The 17,238-nt window shown below is 25.1% G+C and overlaps 1 protein-coding gene across 1 annotated transcript; it reads right to left on the bottom strand.

The window, feature by feature from the left end:
• Positions 1-5,203: 5,203 nt before the first annotated feature.
• Positions 5,204-16,082, bottom strand: LOC145828933 (polyubiquitin-B-like). The gene is made up of 5 exons (XM_082936678.1): positions 16,004-16,082; positions 8,811-9,026; positions 7,819-8,040; positions 6,069-6,293; positions 5,204-5,322 (listed from the first exon to the last, which is right to left on the bottom strand). The coding sequence occupies exons 1-5, from the start codon at positions 16,080-16,082 to the stop codon at positions 5,204-5,206; spliced, it is 861 nt and encodes a 286-aa protein (XP_082792804.1).
• Positions 16,083-17,238: the final 1,156 nt, after the last annotated feature.

Here is a 17,238-nt window from a genome sequence, read left to right as displayed (position 1 = left end):
GAGCAGTTGTCTTCAAGGTGTACTCTGGTGCACACTAGTGTGCACAAATTTTTGTAAGGGTGCACGAAACTAAGTTACGGTTGCACGAAATTTTTAGTGTGTTTAAAAGATTCTAAGTTTATTTTATTTATTTAGCTAAACGATAAGTTTAACATTGTATTGAAATTCAGCCCTGATGATTTTTTTTGAATTTACTTTATAAGCTATTCTGCTATTTGACTATTTTAGTACTCTCAAGGCTGTAATCAACTTAGTTGAACAATTCTTCTCTAGAATAAGCAAACAAGTTATAATGAAAATAAAACAACGAGTGTGAAGTTCACTTGAATATTTTTTTTTTAAATGTACAAACTTTGGATCTAAATACTTACCTTGTATTAATAGCTAATTAATTTCTTTTTATTCTAGATAACGGTACTTTGTCTTTAAATATAAAAAAATTCAATGGATTAGAGTTCAACTTTTTGAGTGGGGCCCCTTGAAAAAATGGGTTTTTTTATAATGTTTTTTATTCTTCTTAATAACATGTGTAAAAACGGCTATATATATTTTTTTCTAATTGTCAATATTTTGCACAATTTGGCTTTAATAGAGTTCTTTATGAATTATGAATTCAAACTCATAAAATAAAAAATCCATAAATAAAATCTATTATGGCCAAATAAAGCAAAATATTGACAGTTAGTAAAAAAAAAATATAGCCGGTTATATACATATTATTATAAAGATAAAAAAAAAAATTATAAATTTGTTTACTCAAACTCATGAAATGAAATAAAAATATACAATAACCCTATTTTTTCTAAGGGGCCCACTCAAAAAACCGAGGTAAGCTAACTTATCACACTCGTAAAAGAACAACAGTGAGTTCTTCTAAAAATGTTCAAACATTGGTGAGATGAGGACCTTCCATTAATTAGCCACAAACAAGAAGGAAATCATAAAACCTTTAGGATATCTAAAATGTTAGTTAGTTCTCTTAACCAATTATTCTTTTAAACTTTTTTATAAATTTTAGATAACTTTTGTATTTAAATCTACAACTAAATTCAAACGCATTAAGATAAATATAAAGTAAAGAATATTTAGTGTACAGTAACACAATGTTGCAACACACTCATGATACTTAATATACTAAGAAAAAGTCTGTACAGTATAAAACTTTTCTAATTTTCAGGACAACTCAAGCTGGTTTAAAATTTTGAACTAGAAACAGACCAGCTTGGTTATTTTTTAAGGTTTTTTAAATATTTCAAGCTAGTTTCTTTTTAAATCTTGAATGAGATTTAATAGTTTCCAGTTTTAATAAACTGATATTTTATAACCAATTTTGTTCAAAAACTTGATTTCTGTTGGTTCAAAAAGTTAGTCGAATTTTTTTATCTATTCATTCTATAATTTAGTGTCGTTTTTTCGCTTTCTTGTTTATATAAAATAAGATTTAGTAAAAAAAAGTTAATGGAAATAAAATGCCCAGTAATTAGTTAATTTTGCATCATACTAAGATGACCAAGTACCAGTTGAATTGTTGAAATGTTTTACTAGATTAATATCTAAGTTAGGGTTGTGCACTTTTTTTCATTCAGCGGACAAGATGTAGAAAATTAAAATATTAGCTGGCCAGAACACTTAAGTTTTATGTGACACACGAAAATAGGTAAATTATTTTTGCCAAATTGCTAATTATATATGACTTTTTTTAATTATGAAGTTTTTTTCCCATAAGTGAAATTAAAAAAGTTTCTGTACACATTTTACTTTTTAGAATATCTAATGTAAGTTTTACCTCTCACTGGCCGAATCCCAGTTAGATACAGTAAATATTTTCAGAATGGTTATTTTATATGGTTTCTTAAGTAAAAATTGTGCGATACAAGTAAGAATATCATTGTGATAATAAGATTTATGAAACAACTTTTAGTTTTTGAAACATAAAAAAGTGCATAAATTTTTGGTAGTTTTCCATGAATAAATAAACAAGGTTCTAAAAACAAAGCACAGAAAATGCTGCAGCAACCTTATAAAAAAATAAAAGTCCTTACGTGTTTATACCACTAGCGGCGTAATTTAGCGGTACACAGAAATAATTTTACGCAGTTTAGTGTGCAACAAATTTTATCAGCTTAAAGACCACTGGGTTAGAGGACGGCTGTTTAGGATCTGTGTTACAGATTTTATGACATCTACTAGTACCTTGAATTTAATACTAACATAGTAAATGCTACTCAAAAATAAAATAAAAAATGAATTCTTTTATATCTAGTTTAAAACTTTAACTAAAAATAAAATTACAGTACCATTCTGAAAACTGTGCTTTTAATTTTTAAAACCTAATTCACGATACTGTTTATTGAACGATAAAAAATACGCTCAAAAGGTTTTTGTTCCGAGGACCTGGATACAAAAACCTTTCGGTTAACGAGTCATACACCAGAACAGTTTAACGTCATACGCTGGATATACGTAAAAAAAGTTCAAAATCAAAAAGAAATAGCTTGACCTTGAGTTAAAGTTTTACTTAATTACTTACTAAAACATTTTGTAAATACAAAATACCAACAAAGTATATTTAGTAGTGTTAAATTGTTTTAATAAAATGTACTTACTATTAAAAATAAGTAAAGTTTTCTACAAGTTTTGTTATTTTATTTAAATTTAAATCTATTTTTTTTATTTATGTATAGTTTTATGTTTAGTTTTTATATTTAGAAATAAAGTAAACAAATTGTTAAATGCGGGAAGTTCCTAGTCTAATTTTAACTAGAAGCAATATCAAAAAACAGCCATTATCGTAATTATATTTAGAACCTATCGTATCTTTAGATCTCTCGTATCTTTACACAATTTTTCTGTGGACACAATGTGCGTAAATAAGCGAGAGGTTGCTGTAGTTCAAACTTAAACACCTTTTATAAAGCCCACTTGAAGGGAATTTAAATAATTTATTTAAAACGTACGATTTAAAAAATGCTTGTACATATGTTTTATAAAGCTTTAATCATCAGCCAGTTAAATTCAAAATAAAAAGCACTGTACAAAACAAAGATTCAAAAGTTATGCAAATAAACAAAGAACAGTATGACGTAATATTGTGCATTACAATAATTCAGTACAACAATCGATCTTCCATCTAACTAATCAAACAACTAAAAATCACAACAAAATATATTGTATTTAAAGAGGAGCATTTTCATATGTCGACAAGACGATATAAATTCGCTCCTCTTATTTAAAAAACTATTTTAACGGCTGTTTTGTATGCGTTAAAAAATGAAGGTTGTTAAAATAAGAGGTACAAAATCATATCGTCTTGTCAACATATCAAAAAGCTCCTCTTAAAATACAATAAATTTTAAAGTATTTCATAGTCGTTTAACTGTTGTCTTTGTGAATTTTAGTTGTTTGATTAGTTAGATGAAATATCAATTTTCGTACTGATTTTTTTTAATGCACACTATAACGTCATAATGTTTTTTTTTTGCATAACTTTTGCATTTTTGTTTTGTACAGTGCTTTTTATTTTCAATTTAACCAGCTGGTGATTTAAGCTTTATGATAAATTAAAGCTTTATAAAACATATGTACCAGTATTTTTAAAGTCGTACTTTTTTAACAAATTATAACTTTATATAGATATATTATTATTACCTATACGACGTATGCTTGTTTTTTTAAGCATTAAAACTTTACTTAAACTAAGTTTAAGGTTTTTCTATTAATAAAATTCATAAAGAAGAAACAATTATTTTTAAGTTTCACCTAAAGTATTCACCTAAAAATTTACAACCAGTTATTGTAAAAGACAGTGAAAAAATAAAAACTAAAAAAAAATATCTAAACTTTTTAAGTAAACCAATAATAACTTAGCATATGTGTTTCTGATAATATGAAACTCTATTTATTTACATTCTGTCTATTATAAGTTCTAAGTAAGTTTTCTAAAAATATTCGAAATACTTTGAACTTAAATTGAACAACCACAAAAACGATTATTCTATGACATATAAACAACAAATTATAATACAAATGACTTTTCTATTACTAGAATTTATTCATTTAGGATATTATTAAGAATAAACTTGGTGATTTAATTCAAACTTAATTTAAAACTATTAAAACAATATACTAAAATTACTTAATGTCGCTTGTTTAGAGCTGAACAAAAAAATTATGTGATAATTAAAGCTTATTGTTAAGTAATCCTTTACATCTTTTACTTTCATCCTCATAACCTTGTGGTTTTAAGGATGAAATATACATGTTAACTTTTTAAAATTGTAAAGTACTTAACCTTTTTTACATTTGTACAACGTACAAGAGTACATTTGAATTTTAGAAATTAAGGAACTATCCAACTTTTTGTTATCTAATACAAACTTTATTACTATGTTGTTAAGCGCGTTTAAATTATATAAAGGATTGTATTTAATTTTTGTTGTCACAGACTTGGATTTTTTTTTCACAAGTTGTTAAAAAAAAAAAGGTTTAACTGAACAAAAGGAATTTAAATTTAAATGAATGTTAAACACTTGCTTTAAATAGATGTTAATAATTTAAGGTATACTCTTTTAGCCGTTTATGTTTGTTTTTTAGATATTATACAAGTTTAAAACCTTTAAAATGGTTCACACGAAAACACAATTATTCACTAATATTTTTTAATTACATTTAATCATGTAAGGCTTTTTAGATACCAGGAAGTTTCTTAAACTATTAATTATTATGAATGATTTATTAAGTCAAATAAAAATGTTAAATCAAATACTTTGTGATTTTAATTAACTTAAATCTTTATTTTTGGTTAATGAAATTAATTTTACAGTTCTCCATTGAGTTTCTTTCTAAATATTTTTTTCTGATTTACGTTTGTTTAGTTTTGTTTGTGAAAATATGCAATATAAAAAATACCATACAGAAATTAAAATAAAAAAAATAATTAAGTTTTTTTGTTAACTTAAAAGTTTAGAAAGCCCTGCTTCAAAGCAATAAACTTTTAAAAGTGTAAAAAGTGAGTTTACAATGTCAGTTTAATGCGGTTTAGTTCACCAGTATTTCACGCAAGAATTCTGGTCGTGAGCTGTAATATAGTGCTAAATAATTTGTTTGAAGGTAATGCTAATAAATTACAAATTAATTAACATTCACACTTTTATTAAGATGTAGAACAATTTATACTGCGTATTAAAAGCATTAGAGAGATCTTCTATGATCTCAAACTCAAGCGAAGTATTGACTTGTGTGTGATTTTGTAAAAATCCACAGTTTTTTCGTCTTCCAGCTTTCTACGCCCCAACTTCAAGCATTGTTCCTCCACTGATATGCCTGAAAGTTAAATAATCTTGATAAATCTCAATATACTGTAAGAAGTTAAGACTGCTGTCAAATGTAGACTTACAAACTAAAATAAAACATTTCATTATATTTTTAACAAAACTTGAAATTGTTTTAGGTTTTAATAGATTTACTTATACAATACTAAAACAGCTATACATACTAGAAATAAATTTTATAATAGTGAAATTTTTAAAGTTTAAAAAAAATAAAACTATTATTAGTTTAATTTTATATGCTACATTTTATCAAATACGAAATGTTTATATTTAATTATTAACTCGATAAAGTTAAAATTAAATAAAGATGACTAGTTGTCTCCATTTAAAAATAATAATATATGCTAGATTTCAATAAAGTTAGATAAACTAAAATACTTATGTACAATCGAATTACTTTAAATTTGTTTGAATAAAAGAGTTAAAAAGTCTAAATTTTTGACATTATTTCTTATTGTAAGAAATAGAGTTTTTCTTTTTGTGAAAAATATTTTAAAATGTGTTAATTTAGTTTTATTTTCAACAAACAGAGTGCTTATACTAATCCTATTTCATTGCAATTTGCTTTAGAAGATATTTGAATTTATTAATAGAAATTTTACTCAAAGTTGCTCAGCCTAACAAGGTTTTTTAATTATTGTTTTCACCGCGAAAAAATTTCTAATAAGTCCAACTACTTAAAAGATTGCCCATATTTTTTATGGTGTTGAAAAATATTTTATCATTTTATTTGTATACCTTCGTGTTCTTCAATTCTTTCCTTTATATCTTCTATTGAGTCATCTGTAAACAGACGAACTTTGAACGATTTTCTATCCGTTTTTATAAGTATTCCGTCGTTGGGAATAAGTCTTGGTACCAGGTGAATGGTATCCTTATCTTTGACGTTAAAGTCCGAAAATTTATCATTGTCTTCAAATTGCCTTCCTCGAAAGAGTAAACGCTGAAGCCTTTTAGGGATACCTAATGATAAAAAAATTGTTATAATTAAACAGTTATTTTACTCTTTGATTCATAAATTTTTTTAATTTTTCAGCATGAAAATACTTTCTCAAGTACCATACACATGTGAAAGTTTATAAATTCTGGTATCTTTTTTTCAACAGTATCGATTAAAAAAATAAAATGAAAGTTTAAAAAATGTTATGTGTTTATATTTTTGACAGTATTTATACTACATTATTGTTAGTGCAACGCTATTATCACATACAAAAGGCTTGAGAATATATGTGAGGCTTAATGTCGTAAACTATAAAAGTGACACCAAAGAAATGTAAGTATGAAAGAAAGAAGTATTGAAAATTACTCTCAATATTATATTATTAAGAAGAGCTTTCAGCTAATATAGAATCATAAAACTTTTTAAGTTAAATTTATTTTTTTATAAACACAATTACAAAAACTTGATAAATAAGTACTACAGCAATAAAAAAACATTAGTTACCCATAATTTAATCAGTATAAATAAATATATGGTTAATAAGAGTTAATACAAAATTTCCCAAAATTTTCTTACGAGTTTTTGTTAATACAGTGTGGTCATAAAGCCACAGACGTAGATGGGTAGAACAGAGTTTTTGTTCTCAAAAAATACTTTTTTTATTGTGTACTTTGAGTACTTTTTAGCAGCCATATAAATTTAAATGTAACCACCTCAAAAGTTACTTTAAACTCTGCGTATTCTAATAACAGTGCTTGAAGAAACTAAACATTTGCCTATTTCTTCAAAAAACTTTAAACTTATAGGATTTTCAGAACTCCTCTAAAAATATAATTTAACATATTAAGTTTTAGAAAAGGTGTCAAATTTTTAGGTTCATAATTACTTTTAAGAAACTTTATTTCGTTGGTAAGAAAACTGGCTGTAATTGTAAATACTTTTAGTATTTTTGTGTTATTAACATAGCCTAAATTTTGATTTAGAATAATGCAAAAGTTCAGTGTGATTCTATTTTTTTAAATAGAAAAACCACCCTTAACTCAGCTTATATTTTTTCTTGAATAAATTGAGTAACAATTATCTACATACAATTTAAAAACAAAAAAATCAGTTCTATCAAACTGTGTATAACATTTTGTCCGATATTTAGTCTTTAGAAATTCTATTTCCAATCCATTAATAATAATTAAATACAATTTTTTTACAAACTGTTAAACATTAAAACTACTTTCTCACAATAAATACAAACTTTCATTTTTATCAACCAAAGTTTGTTTCTAACGTTCACTACTCACTAGTATAGTTTGGCTTATTATATACAAACCATATATATAAACTAAAATAATACAATAGATCTTTAAAACTAGTCTTTTTGAAAGAAAATTGTTTTATTATTTTCTGTAACCACAAGTCAACTATAAAATACACAAAAAATTATTATAAAAAAAAGTTATTCCACAAACTACATAATCTTATGATTTTTGGTTCATATGAATAGAACCATTATTGATATTACTAGTATAACATACAAAAATTTATAACACTTACGTTCACTTTGTTTGATCTTATCCTTAAGACTTTCAGTTTTGTCAGAATCTCTAACAACAAAGGTTATTCTTTTTCCGTCCAAAAAATACACATAAATTTGCAATTCACCAGCTAGTCTCAAACCAATTGTTGAATTTTTCGTGATTTTGTAATCCATCAATGTTTTCCCATCTTCTAACTTTTTGTTTTCAAATTCCAAAATTTGTTCTTTAAATGGTAAACCTGACATATAGTAACAAACAGTAGTGAGTTGAAAAAACATAAAGCTAACCTTCAAAAATAAAAAGAAAATTATTAAGTTTTTTATACTCGTTTACCGACTGTTATAAAAAATTTAATCAGGGACATAAGTATAATAAAAGCAAAGTGTGATAGCATTACTTTTATAATACTATTTATTTCAAAATAAAATCTTTATGCACTACATACAAACTAAGCCGTAAAACCTATTAGGCTAACAAATAATCCTAATGATAAAATATATAAAATAAAACAACAGAACTTCAAAATTTTTACATTATAACTATTTATAATTAAAACAGTATATTTGTGCTAAAAGCTATATAATTTTAGTTAAGAAAGTTTGTAACTATTAATCAGAACAGCACGAAATATATCTAGTTATATAGTTTTAGTGTATTTAATTAAATTTCTTAAGTAGTTTATTTACTATAGTGTAAAGAACTTATAAGACAAAGTTTAAAATTTTTAACTAAATACTTGTTACAACATTAATTCCAATAAACTAAAGTACTTATTTTTAACATAATAAAAAAATAAACTATTTTAATTTTCAAAACTAATCTAGCTAGTAAGTAAATTACTTTTTACTTTATACTGCTATTCTTCAACACAATTGTGGAAAAACTAACTAATTTAAACCAAATATTTTATTTGCAAAGTATATCAATGGTTTTTGTTAAAGCTTTAAGCTATAAAAAAACTAACAAATTTAAGTGTTTTAGTTGAAACAAAACGAACTGTACTAATACCTTGATCATCTTGAATTCTTGCTTTAACAACTGAGCATGTGTCTTGGGGATCAACTTCAACTGTGAACTGGTCACTGTTCAACCTTTCCACTTTGAGTTGCATCCTCAACACAAGTTGAACAGTTGATCCATCTTTGATGTTGTGGCCACACAAACTTCTTCCATCTTCCAATTGTTTTCCGTCGAATATCAAACGTTGCATGTCGAAAGGAACACCTGTGAATAATTGGACTATTTTTAAAATTTTGTTTAAACCAAATGTTTTTTATTATTCATAATCTAATAACTAAAACTTTAAATCAGTTCTTTTGTTTAGTTTGTACTTAAAATCCTAGCTAGTTTAATTCATATGGTTTAGACAAAGGTTTCCAAAGTCGGTCATACAGCTCCCTTCGGGGCTGCTTAAGAAGTTTGGAAAGAACAAAGAAAAATGTGAACGCTTCCAACTTTGGTCAACGAATTAATGTGAAGAAAGACTTTTCGGTCATCAAGCCTCACACCATTTATTTGTAAAAAACTTTGATCCATTTTATTTGGAAATTTAATTTAATTTAACTTTAAGATCAATGTAAATGTAATATTTATCCTTTAACTGAACAAAGAATTTAATTCTAAAAGAAAAAAATAAAGTGTGCAATCTTTTAAAAACCCATTACTGCCCATATTAACTACAAAAACCATAGTCTATACAATAATCTACCATGGGCACCACAACGTCTCCTCCCTAAAATTTCGATCATGTACATTCACATTTTCCTTGTTGCTCACTCTACAAGAACATCCCTTAAAATTACAACAAAAAGGTCAATTATAAAACAAAATTGAGAAGTAGTGAAATTGCTATGTTTGACATATTTTCCTTTTATATATGTAAAAAAAAACTTGAGTATAATCATTAACTGTAGAGCATAACCTGTTCTAATAAAATCTACAGACCTATCTGTTAAGTGCAAAAAGCAAAAACATTCAGTATTTTCTTATACTTGTTTTATATGTAAAGTACTTATTCAAGATAAATATTCCTCATGCTAATAAATACCAGATACATAATTTGTCTCTTAAAATATTATTAAATAATTGTGAACTTTGTTTATACTTTTAAAGTAATGATTAAAATTTACTGGCAATATACCTTTTTTGACTACATAAAGACTCCTAACTCATACAAAAACATGTTTTCAACATATAATTTTATTTTTTTACTTTCATACTGGTAACATTATCACTCCAGCTTTTAAAATTCATGCACCTTTTAGCTCTATTTACAAGTTAATTTATCTCTGTAAATTTAGTTTTACTTGCTCTACCCCAACTAAGTAATTCGTTTCTAACATAACTCTTCAGAATTAAATTAAAAATGTAATACAAAGAGTTTTAATTTAAATACTATCGTGTTTTGTATAAAATACCTATTGTCATTAATATTTTTGTTTTTAATGATTCAACATGGTTAGACCAATTAAGATAACTGTCAATTGTGAAAACCTAATATTTAATATTATTTACCTTTTATATAGTTGAACTGCCAATTTTTATACCTAAATTTATGATTTTCAAAATATCAGTTTTGTCAGAATAGAAGAGCATGTACTTTGTTTTATTTAAATTTAGCCTAGGCCTGTTGTCCATTAACCATCTTGATACGATTTTTAATTGGAAGTTTAGGTATTCATTATCTTTTTTATAGGTGATTGTCTTAAATGTTGTATATAAAAGTGTATCATCAGCAAAGTTTATGACTTATTGTGTTGTATTATGTTTTAAGTTGTTGATGAACACGAGTCCTAAATTAGAGCCCTGTGGCACTCCCGCCTTGACGCTTACACAACTTAATGTATACCCTGCTAAATCTACAAACTGTTTTTTTTTTTCAGTGAGAAACGATTCCAAAGATTTAAGCAGTTTTCCCCTAATTCCATAACACTCTAACTTGTTTAACAAATTTTTTTTGTCTACTCAGTCAAATGCCTTACTTAAATTTTACAACACTGCAAAACAGCATTACTTTCAACAAAAAAAGTCAGTGTACTCTCCACAAACTCTGATGAAGCTAGAGTAGTATAATGTCCTTCTCTAAAAGCAAACTGGGAGCTATTAAGTATACTAATTTTACTAAAGAAAACTATATGATCGAATATATATAGCCTTTTTAATGATTGTTTTGATATTTGACTGGAGTGGAATTGGTCTGTAAATAGCTGGAACTTTTTTTGAACCTAATTTATATATTAGTAATACTTTGGCCAATTTCAAAGAACTAGGATATACACCTTTTTAAAATGCAAAGTTTTTAGTCTATTAAATACTGGTGCTATAAGAGATTTCATCAGTTTTAGCATTTTAACAGAAATGTTGTCAGCACCATTTGCTACATTTGATTTTGAACTTTTTATAATATCAGATATTCCTTTTTCATGAATTTCAAACCAGACAAAACTCTTATAGTAACTTTTTAGGCCATTTGTAGAAAAGTTTTGGTAGCTTACTGTATTTAGACAAGTTTGTTTTCCAATATTTGAAATATATAGCTTAAGTCATTTACAATATCAACTGGTTTAGATAAGGATTTTTCATTAATTTCAAGTTTGTGAGCAAACTCATAGCTTTTCTTTTGTCTGTTAATAGTTTCATTAATAATCTTTTAAGTATCTGCTAAACTTTTATAACAGTTCTGTGATATTTTTTCAAAATAACTTTTCTTTGAAATTGTTTTAATTTTTGTCTTTACTTTCTGTGTAAAACTAAAATTATATTTGCACAGCATTTTATACAGTCTTGTTTATACCTAATAGATTTCAGTATACATTTAGTTATCCAGGGTTTCAACATTAATTTTTGTTTGGATTTTGACAGCTTTCTTGTAGTCATGTTTTTTTCAATTATTTCCTTAAGTTTTTTTAACAAACGTTCAAACTATAAATTTATAGAATCCTTGGAATTAGTAATCTTACATATTTGAATTTCAGAAAGAATATTAGAGCTATCAGTTGAGAGTTTTTTACTGTTGATTTTAGAATAGCTCAGGTAAAATTGAGTTTTAGCACTTTTTTCAGTTTTTGAAAACTTACAATTTAATAGTCTTACATACAAGTCTTACATATAATGAAAAATGTTCAGAAATATCAGATAACAAAAAACTTGAGTATTCTGGACTTTTTGGTTATTTTATATAATAAAAGTGGTCGATTAGTATTTATCCTTGATGGGTAACTCTAGTTGGTACATTAATTGAGCGTGTAAGTCCAAGTATATGAAAACCATTAAAATAGTTTTTAATTAATGTTTTCTATATTTCTTAAAGAACTTAATGTCACCAGTTATGCAAAATTCCTTATTTTGAAGTATATTAATGTTTTTAGTTAAGTCTCTTGTTGAAATTACTGAAGGAGGAAAGATTAATTCAATTAAAACACTTTCATTATTTTTTCTTATTGATATCTCCAAGCAGACAGACTCATAAGTTTCACTAGTGAAAACAAGATCTGTTCTAACTGTATATATTATAAAGTAACTAACATATATACCAACTCCTCCTGCTTTTGATAAGGAATTTGTGTAGTGAAATGTGTATTTGTACTATAATGGTGTCCAGATCAACATTTTTATTTAACTAACTTTCACAGACCCCTACTATGACTGGTGAAATTTTACAGGATAATATTAATTCTTCTAGTAGAGATATGTTTCTTAATAAGCTTTTTATGTTTTAATGTAACAAACGTAAGTCATTATTTACTTCTTTGATATTTAATCTGCCTGCAGAAGTGTACTTGGAAACGTGGCATTATAACAAAGTTTACAAAAAAAAGTTTCATTCTCGTTTAGGACATGATTTTAAAATTGGTTTAATGTTAAGGCTGAATATTTCAAATGAGTCTATACATTACATAAATTACACTGACAAAGTTTTGAAAAAATTTGCATGCGTTATTGCATACTCAACATCAGGGGTCGGCAAACTGCGGCCCGCGGGCCAAATGCGGTCCTCGAAGCTAATTTCTGCAGCTCGCGAGGTACTTTTTAGTTTAAAAGAGTCTTTTTTAATAAATATAAAAGAAAATATTTTAAAATAAAAACTTACACTAAGGCTCTTAACTTAATAGTTACTCTTAACTAGTGTTGTTTTACTGCTTATTTTGTAAAATTTTGATTTGTAATTGTATTTTTATACTAATTAATATGATGATGATGCAACCATTGGTCACCTATATTACAACAAATACAATCACTATCAATATTTTTTACAAACGAGACATGTATATACATTATTATTAATATTAGACATCATATATACTGTTCTTTATAAATAAATTCAGATAGATCTAGTTTATCAAACTAATTTTTCTATTAGAAATCTACAATGTTTCTAAGTGGGACTGCATCATAGCTTTTAGATTTCCTAAAAATAAATATTCCATTTTTTGTCCAAACATATCTCCAGTTGTATTTTCCCTGAAACAATTGGCATGATATAACATTTTTTGGTTTTTGGAGTAAGATTTTTATTAACAAAAGCTTTTTTAGCACCATCGATGACCTTTTAAAGTTTAGCTTTAGCAAGATATTTTTTATATTTAAATACGTAGTTTCTTTGATCGATGTTTTATTATTTACTAAGATAGGAGTTACTATATACTGTAGCCTTATTTCTGTTTTTATTCACCAGTTTCAAGATTATTAAATATTAACTTCCCTTAGCTAAGAATCTACATTAGTCATTACTTTTACAGTTAAATCAATTATCTTTTTTTTAAGGGTAATCCACAAAGAGTTGTTTATTGAACAAAAACAAAAACATGATCAAAAATTTTTTGGTCCATGGACCTTGATACACAAAAAGAGCTCAAAGTCATCGAGTTGCATACCCAACTTAAACAAAATTATAATGAGCGACAAATAAAAAAAAAATATATTTACAGTCAAAGTTTAAACTATAAAACGAAAAACTCTATGAAAAATGAAACTATTTTTTTTTTTAATATTAAACATTTTTCTAAAATTTAAAATAAGTTTTATATACACATGTATCTAACATTATAAACACAAAAAAAATATAGTAAACTCTATCTGAAATGCTTTTCATATTAAAATAAATCAACAATTTTAGCAAATAATTTAACCTTTTATATAAGTTAAAAAACAGAAATAAAAAATTAGTAAATAAATTTGAAGTTATTTTTCAATGTATGTTTAGCAGTTTGTACTCTACTATTAACTTATTTCAACTTATTAAAAAAAAAAAGTAAAAATGGATAAAAACTATAACATTAAAAAAGAATAAGATATAATAACAATGAATATATAAAATAAAGCTGCAATGTTCTAGTAAAAGTAAAATAAAGCAGTATCTTTAATGAAAAATTTTTGCATAAGCTAGATAAAGTGTATAAAAAAATATATTCTTTTAATTAAAACTATCAGTTTTTAGAATCTTCAATAAATTTCTAAATATAGAAATTTAACTACACCAAGACAATAATATAAACAACTATAAAAACATACTTCTATTTGTAAACACGTTTTTATTTTATTATTGCAAAAAAAATAATGATAATGAAACAAGTAAGATCAAAAACACTAATGATAATAAAATAAGTCAACTCATTACTAGTTTTAAGTTTTATCTGTGAATTCAGCTCATGATTTAAATATTTAACTTTCTTTGTTTTCTAGCAAAAGTATTTTTAGAGACTATTAATTTTATTTACACATATAAAATTTAGACTATGAAATTGTTTACTAGTACACTATTAAACTACAAACAGAAAAATAAAATACATATATATATGTTACAACTTTCTATAAACTAGACTAAACCAATGCTATTCAAACCCAATTAAATTGTTCAAAAAAAAAAAACCTACTTAGACGAAAATAATCTTATGTTTATAGATACAGGGTTACAACACATTTTTTCAAATTTATTTCCAGGTTTTCCTAATTTCTTCCAGGTTTTAAAAATTACACACTTTTTGGTTTTTTTTTAGTATCAAGTTAATTTCTATTGAAGAAACTGTGTTAAACACTATAAAAGCATTGAAAGATACTGTAAAGTTAATTTAAATGTGTTTTTAACATAAAAAGTTTTTTTATGATGACAAAAAATATTTATTATATGATAGATTTTTTATGTCAAATCAAAAATTTACAACTGAAAATGTTTAACTTATAAAAATTGCAGGTTTTTCCAGGTTTTTGATCAAGTTTTCAGGTTTATCCAGATTTTTCTTTTCAAAATTTCTCAAATTCCAGGTTTTTCCAGGTTTCCAGGTAAAGTGGCAACCCTGTAGATAATAATAACAAGAAAAAAAATCTCCTGTTCACCTCATGCAAACTCTCTTGAATTAGATGATCATTTAATAAACTATCCTTTAGTTCAACCTGGAACTTTCCAAGATAACTTTAGTCTTTTAACTTAATAGGTAGGTCTATTCAAAGTTAACTACCTTAATTAGCCATTTATTTATGAGCATTACTGCTTTTAAAATTTGGTAAGAAAATATTTTTTTCAAGACCTTGTTTAATGGCAATGAATTTTAGTTATAATTTTAAAGTAACTCATAAATTTTACTAGTAAAAAACATTCAAACTCCTAACTCATATTTGATTAAATTTTTATATTAATTTTTTTTTTGTTATTTTCAAATTTTTTACACTCTCGTTGAACTTTTTAAAGTGAATGCACTTTAGTGTTTTATAAAAGAGTACATTAACTTCATTAAGTTTCATTTTATTGGTTCTGTCCTAGCATAACAGACCATACCTTATATGGCACACAAAAAGGGAATTAAAAATTAAGTATGAAGGTTTTTCATTTGAAAAGTACCTTGTTTTGTAAACAACACCAATTGCCTTTAGTAATTTACCTTTTACCATTTCAATTTGTTCCGCCCAACTTAAACTCTTAATCATTATCACTCTTAAGTACTACCTAGGTAATTTTAACATTCTTTCCTATAAGATTTTTTTCCGATAAATCTCCCTGTGAACTTAAACTACTTTTATCCTCTTTCAAACCTTTTAACTGGTTTTTTGTCACTTAATTATCATATACCAACTTGCTTACTTTGTCAGTTAATTCTTTACTTTGGTTCACAACAATTTCAAACTTTGAGTTCATAAACTGAATTGTAGTATCTAAATCTGTTTTAATTTTTTTAATTTCTTTAGCAGTTTTTAACATTTTTTTTCACTTGCAAATCCCTTTTTTATTTCAACTACCAATTCCTCCTTCACAATTTTTTTCATCTCTACCATCAGAGCATTCTTCATTATTTAAAATTCTTCTTTCAAAACTTAAGCTTGTCTCGTTTTCATTTTATTTAATTATTATTCACTTCATTCAAATAGAATAAATAGAAGACCATAATCTGCAAAGGAGCCAAAGAGGGGCCATTAACAGTAGAAGGGCATTAAGGTCATACTTTAAAATTTATACTCCATACTTAGGAGTTGATGATAAAAAGAAAAAAGCCTTTAGCGAAGTGTATTCAAATAACAGTTTAAGTCCTAAACCAATGTTCTAAAAATGTTATTTAATACAATACAAAAAAATCAAAAACATAAGTTGATAAGTTAATGGAAACAAATAAAGAATTTTTATTTTAAATATGATTGATAACAATACAAAACTTAAACTTTTAATACTTACTAAAATTTTATAAAAAGAATTGTTAAAAAAAACAACTACTTTTTAAAATACTAATAAATATAAAAAAATAAAAGAAAGTATAAGCAACTATAAATATAAAAAATAAAAAGTATATATTGTTTATACTTTCTAGCTCATTTCACACACAAAATTTGAAATTTACATTTTTAAAGTATGTAGTATGTTTGTAAAAACATAACAACAGCATAATTTAAAAACAGCCTAAAAATATAATCAATACTTAAAAATTTTAAACTTCTAATCATTAAAATATAATATTAAAAGTAAAGTTTCAACTTGTAATTCTATAAAAAAAATATACAAAATATATTAAGTACATACTTTTTTTCTATAGTAGTTGGTAAATAAAAAGTATGAATTATTATTGATTTATAAGTAAATCAATGCTAATTTATTAATAAAAAAGATTACAAAAAGAAAAACTATAACTTTAATTTATCTACCTTTTAAAAAAGTTCAGGTTTGTCACTCTTTGAGTCAAAAAATCTTCCTTGAGTGACCAGAAACTTACCTGAGTAACATTAAACTTCCCTGATTTTTTTTTTTCAAATCCTTAAAAATGTTATTACTATTTAAAAAATTACAAAGTTAATTCTAATAATATTGACGAACTAGCCGCAAGGATAAAAAGTTTCTAAATAAAAACTATAAAAAGTATATAAAGTTAGCTTTTTTTTTAAGATATATAGAAACTGGGTTTACAAAATCTCATTCAAGATCTAGAATAAAATTTCATTGAGATTTTAAAAAAAATCT

This window comes from Thalia democratica, chromosome 2, assembly GCF_965202585.1.
Source record: "Thalia democratica chromosome 2, ktThaDemo2.hap1.1, whole genome shotgun sequence".
Taxonomy (NCBI): Eukaryota; Metazoa; Chordata; class Thaliacea; order Salpida; family Salpidae; genus Thalia; species Thalia democratica.
The sequence above is the reverse complement of the archived record's forward strand: the minus strand, read 5'-3'. Positions and strand labels throughout refer to the sequence as shown.

What these genes read in the sequence shown, in the direction of transcription:
- LOC145828933 (XM_082936678.1), bottom strand. Translation starts at nt 16,082, where the DNA reads ATGAAGAATGCTCTGATGGTAGAGATGAAAAAAATTGTGAAGGAGGAA. An exon ending in AATAAAAAAGGGATTTGCAA is followed by an intron (nt 9,027 to 16,003) that starts GTGAAAAAAAAT and finishes AATTATTCACAG; the next exon opens with GTGTTCCTTTCGACATGCAA. An exon ending in AAGAATTCAAGATGATCAAG is followed by an intron (nt 8,041 to 8,810) that starts GTATTAGTACAG and finishes ACTATATGTCAG; the next exon opens with GTTTACCATTTAAAGAACAA.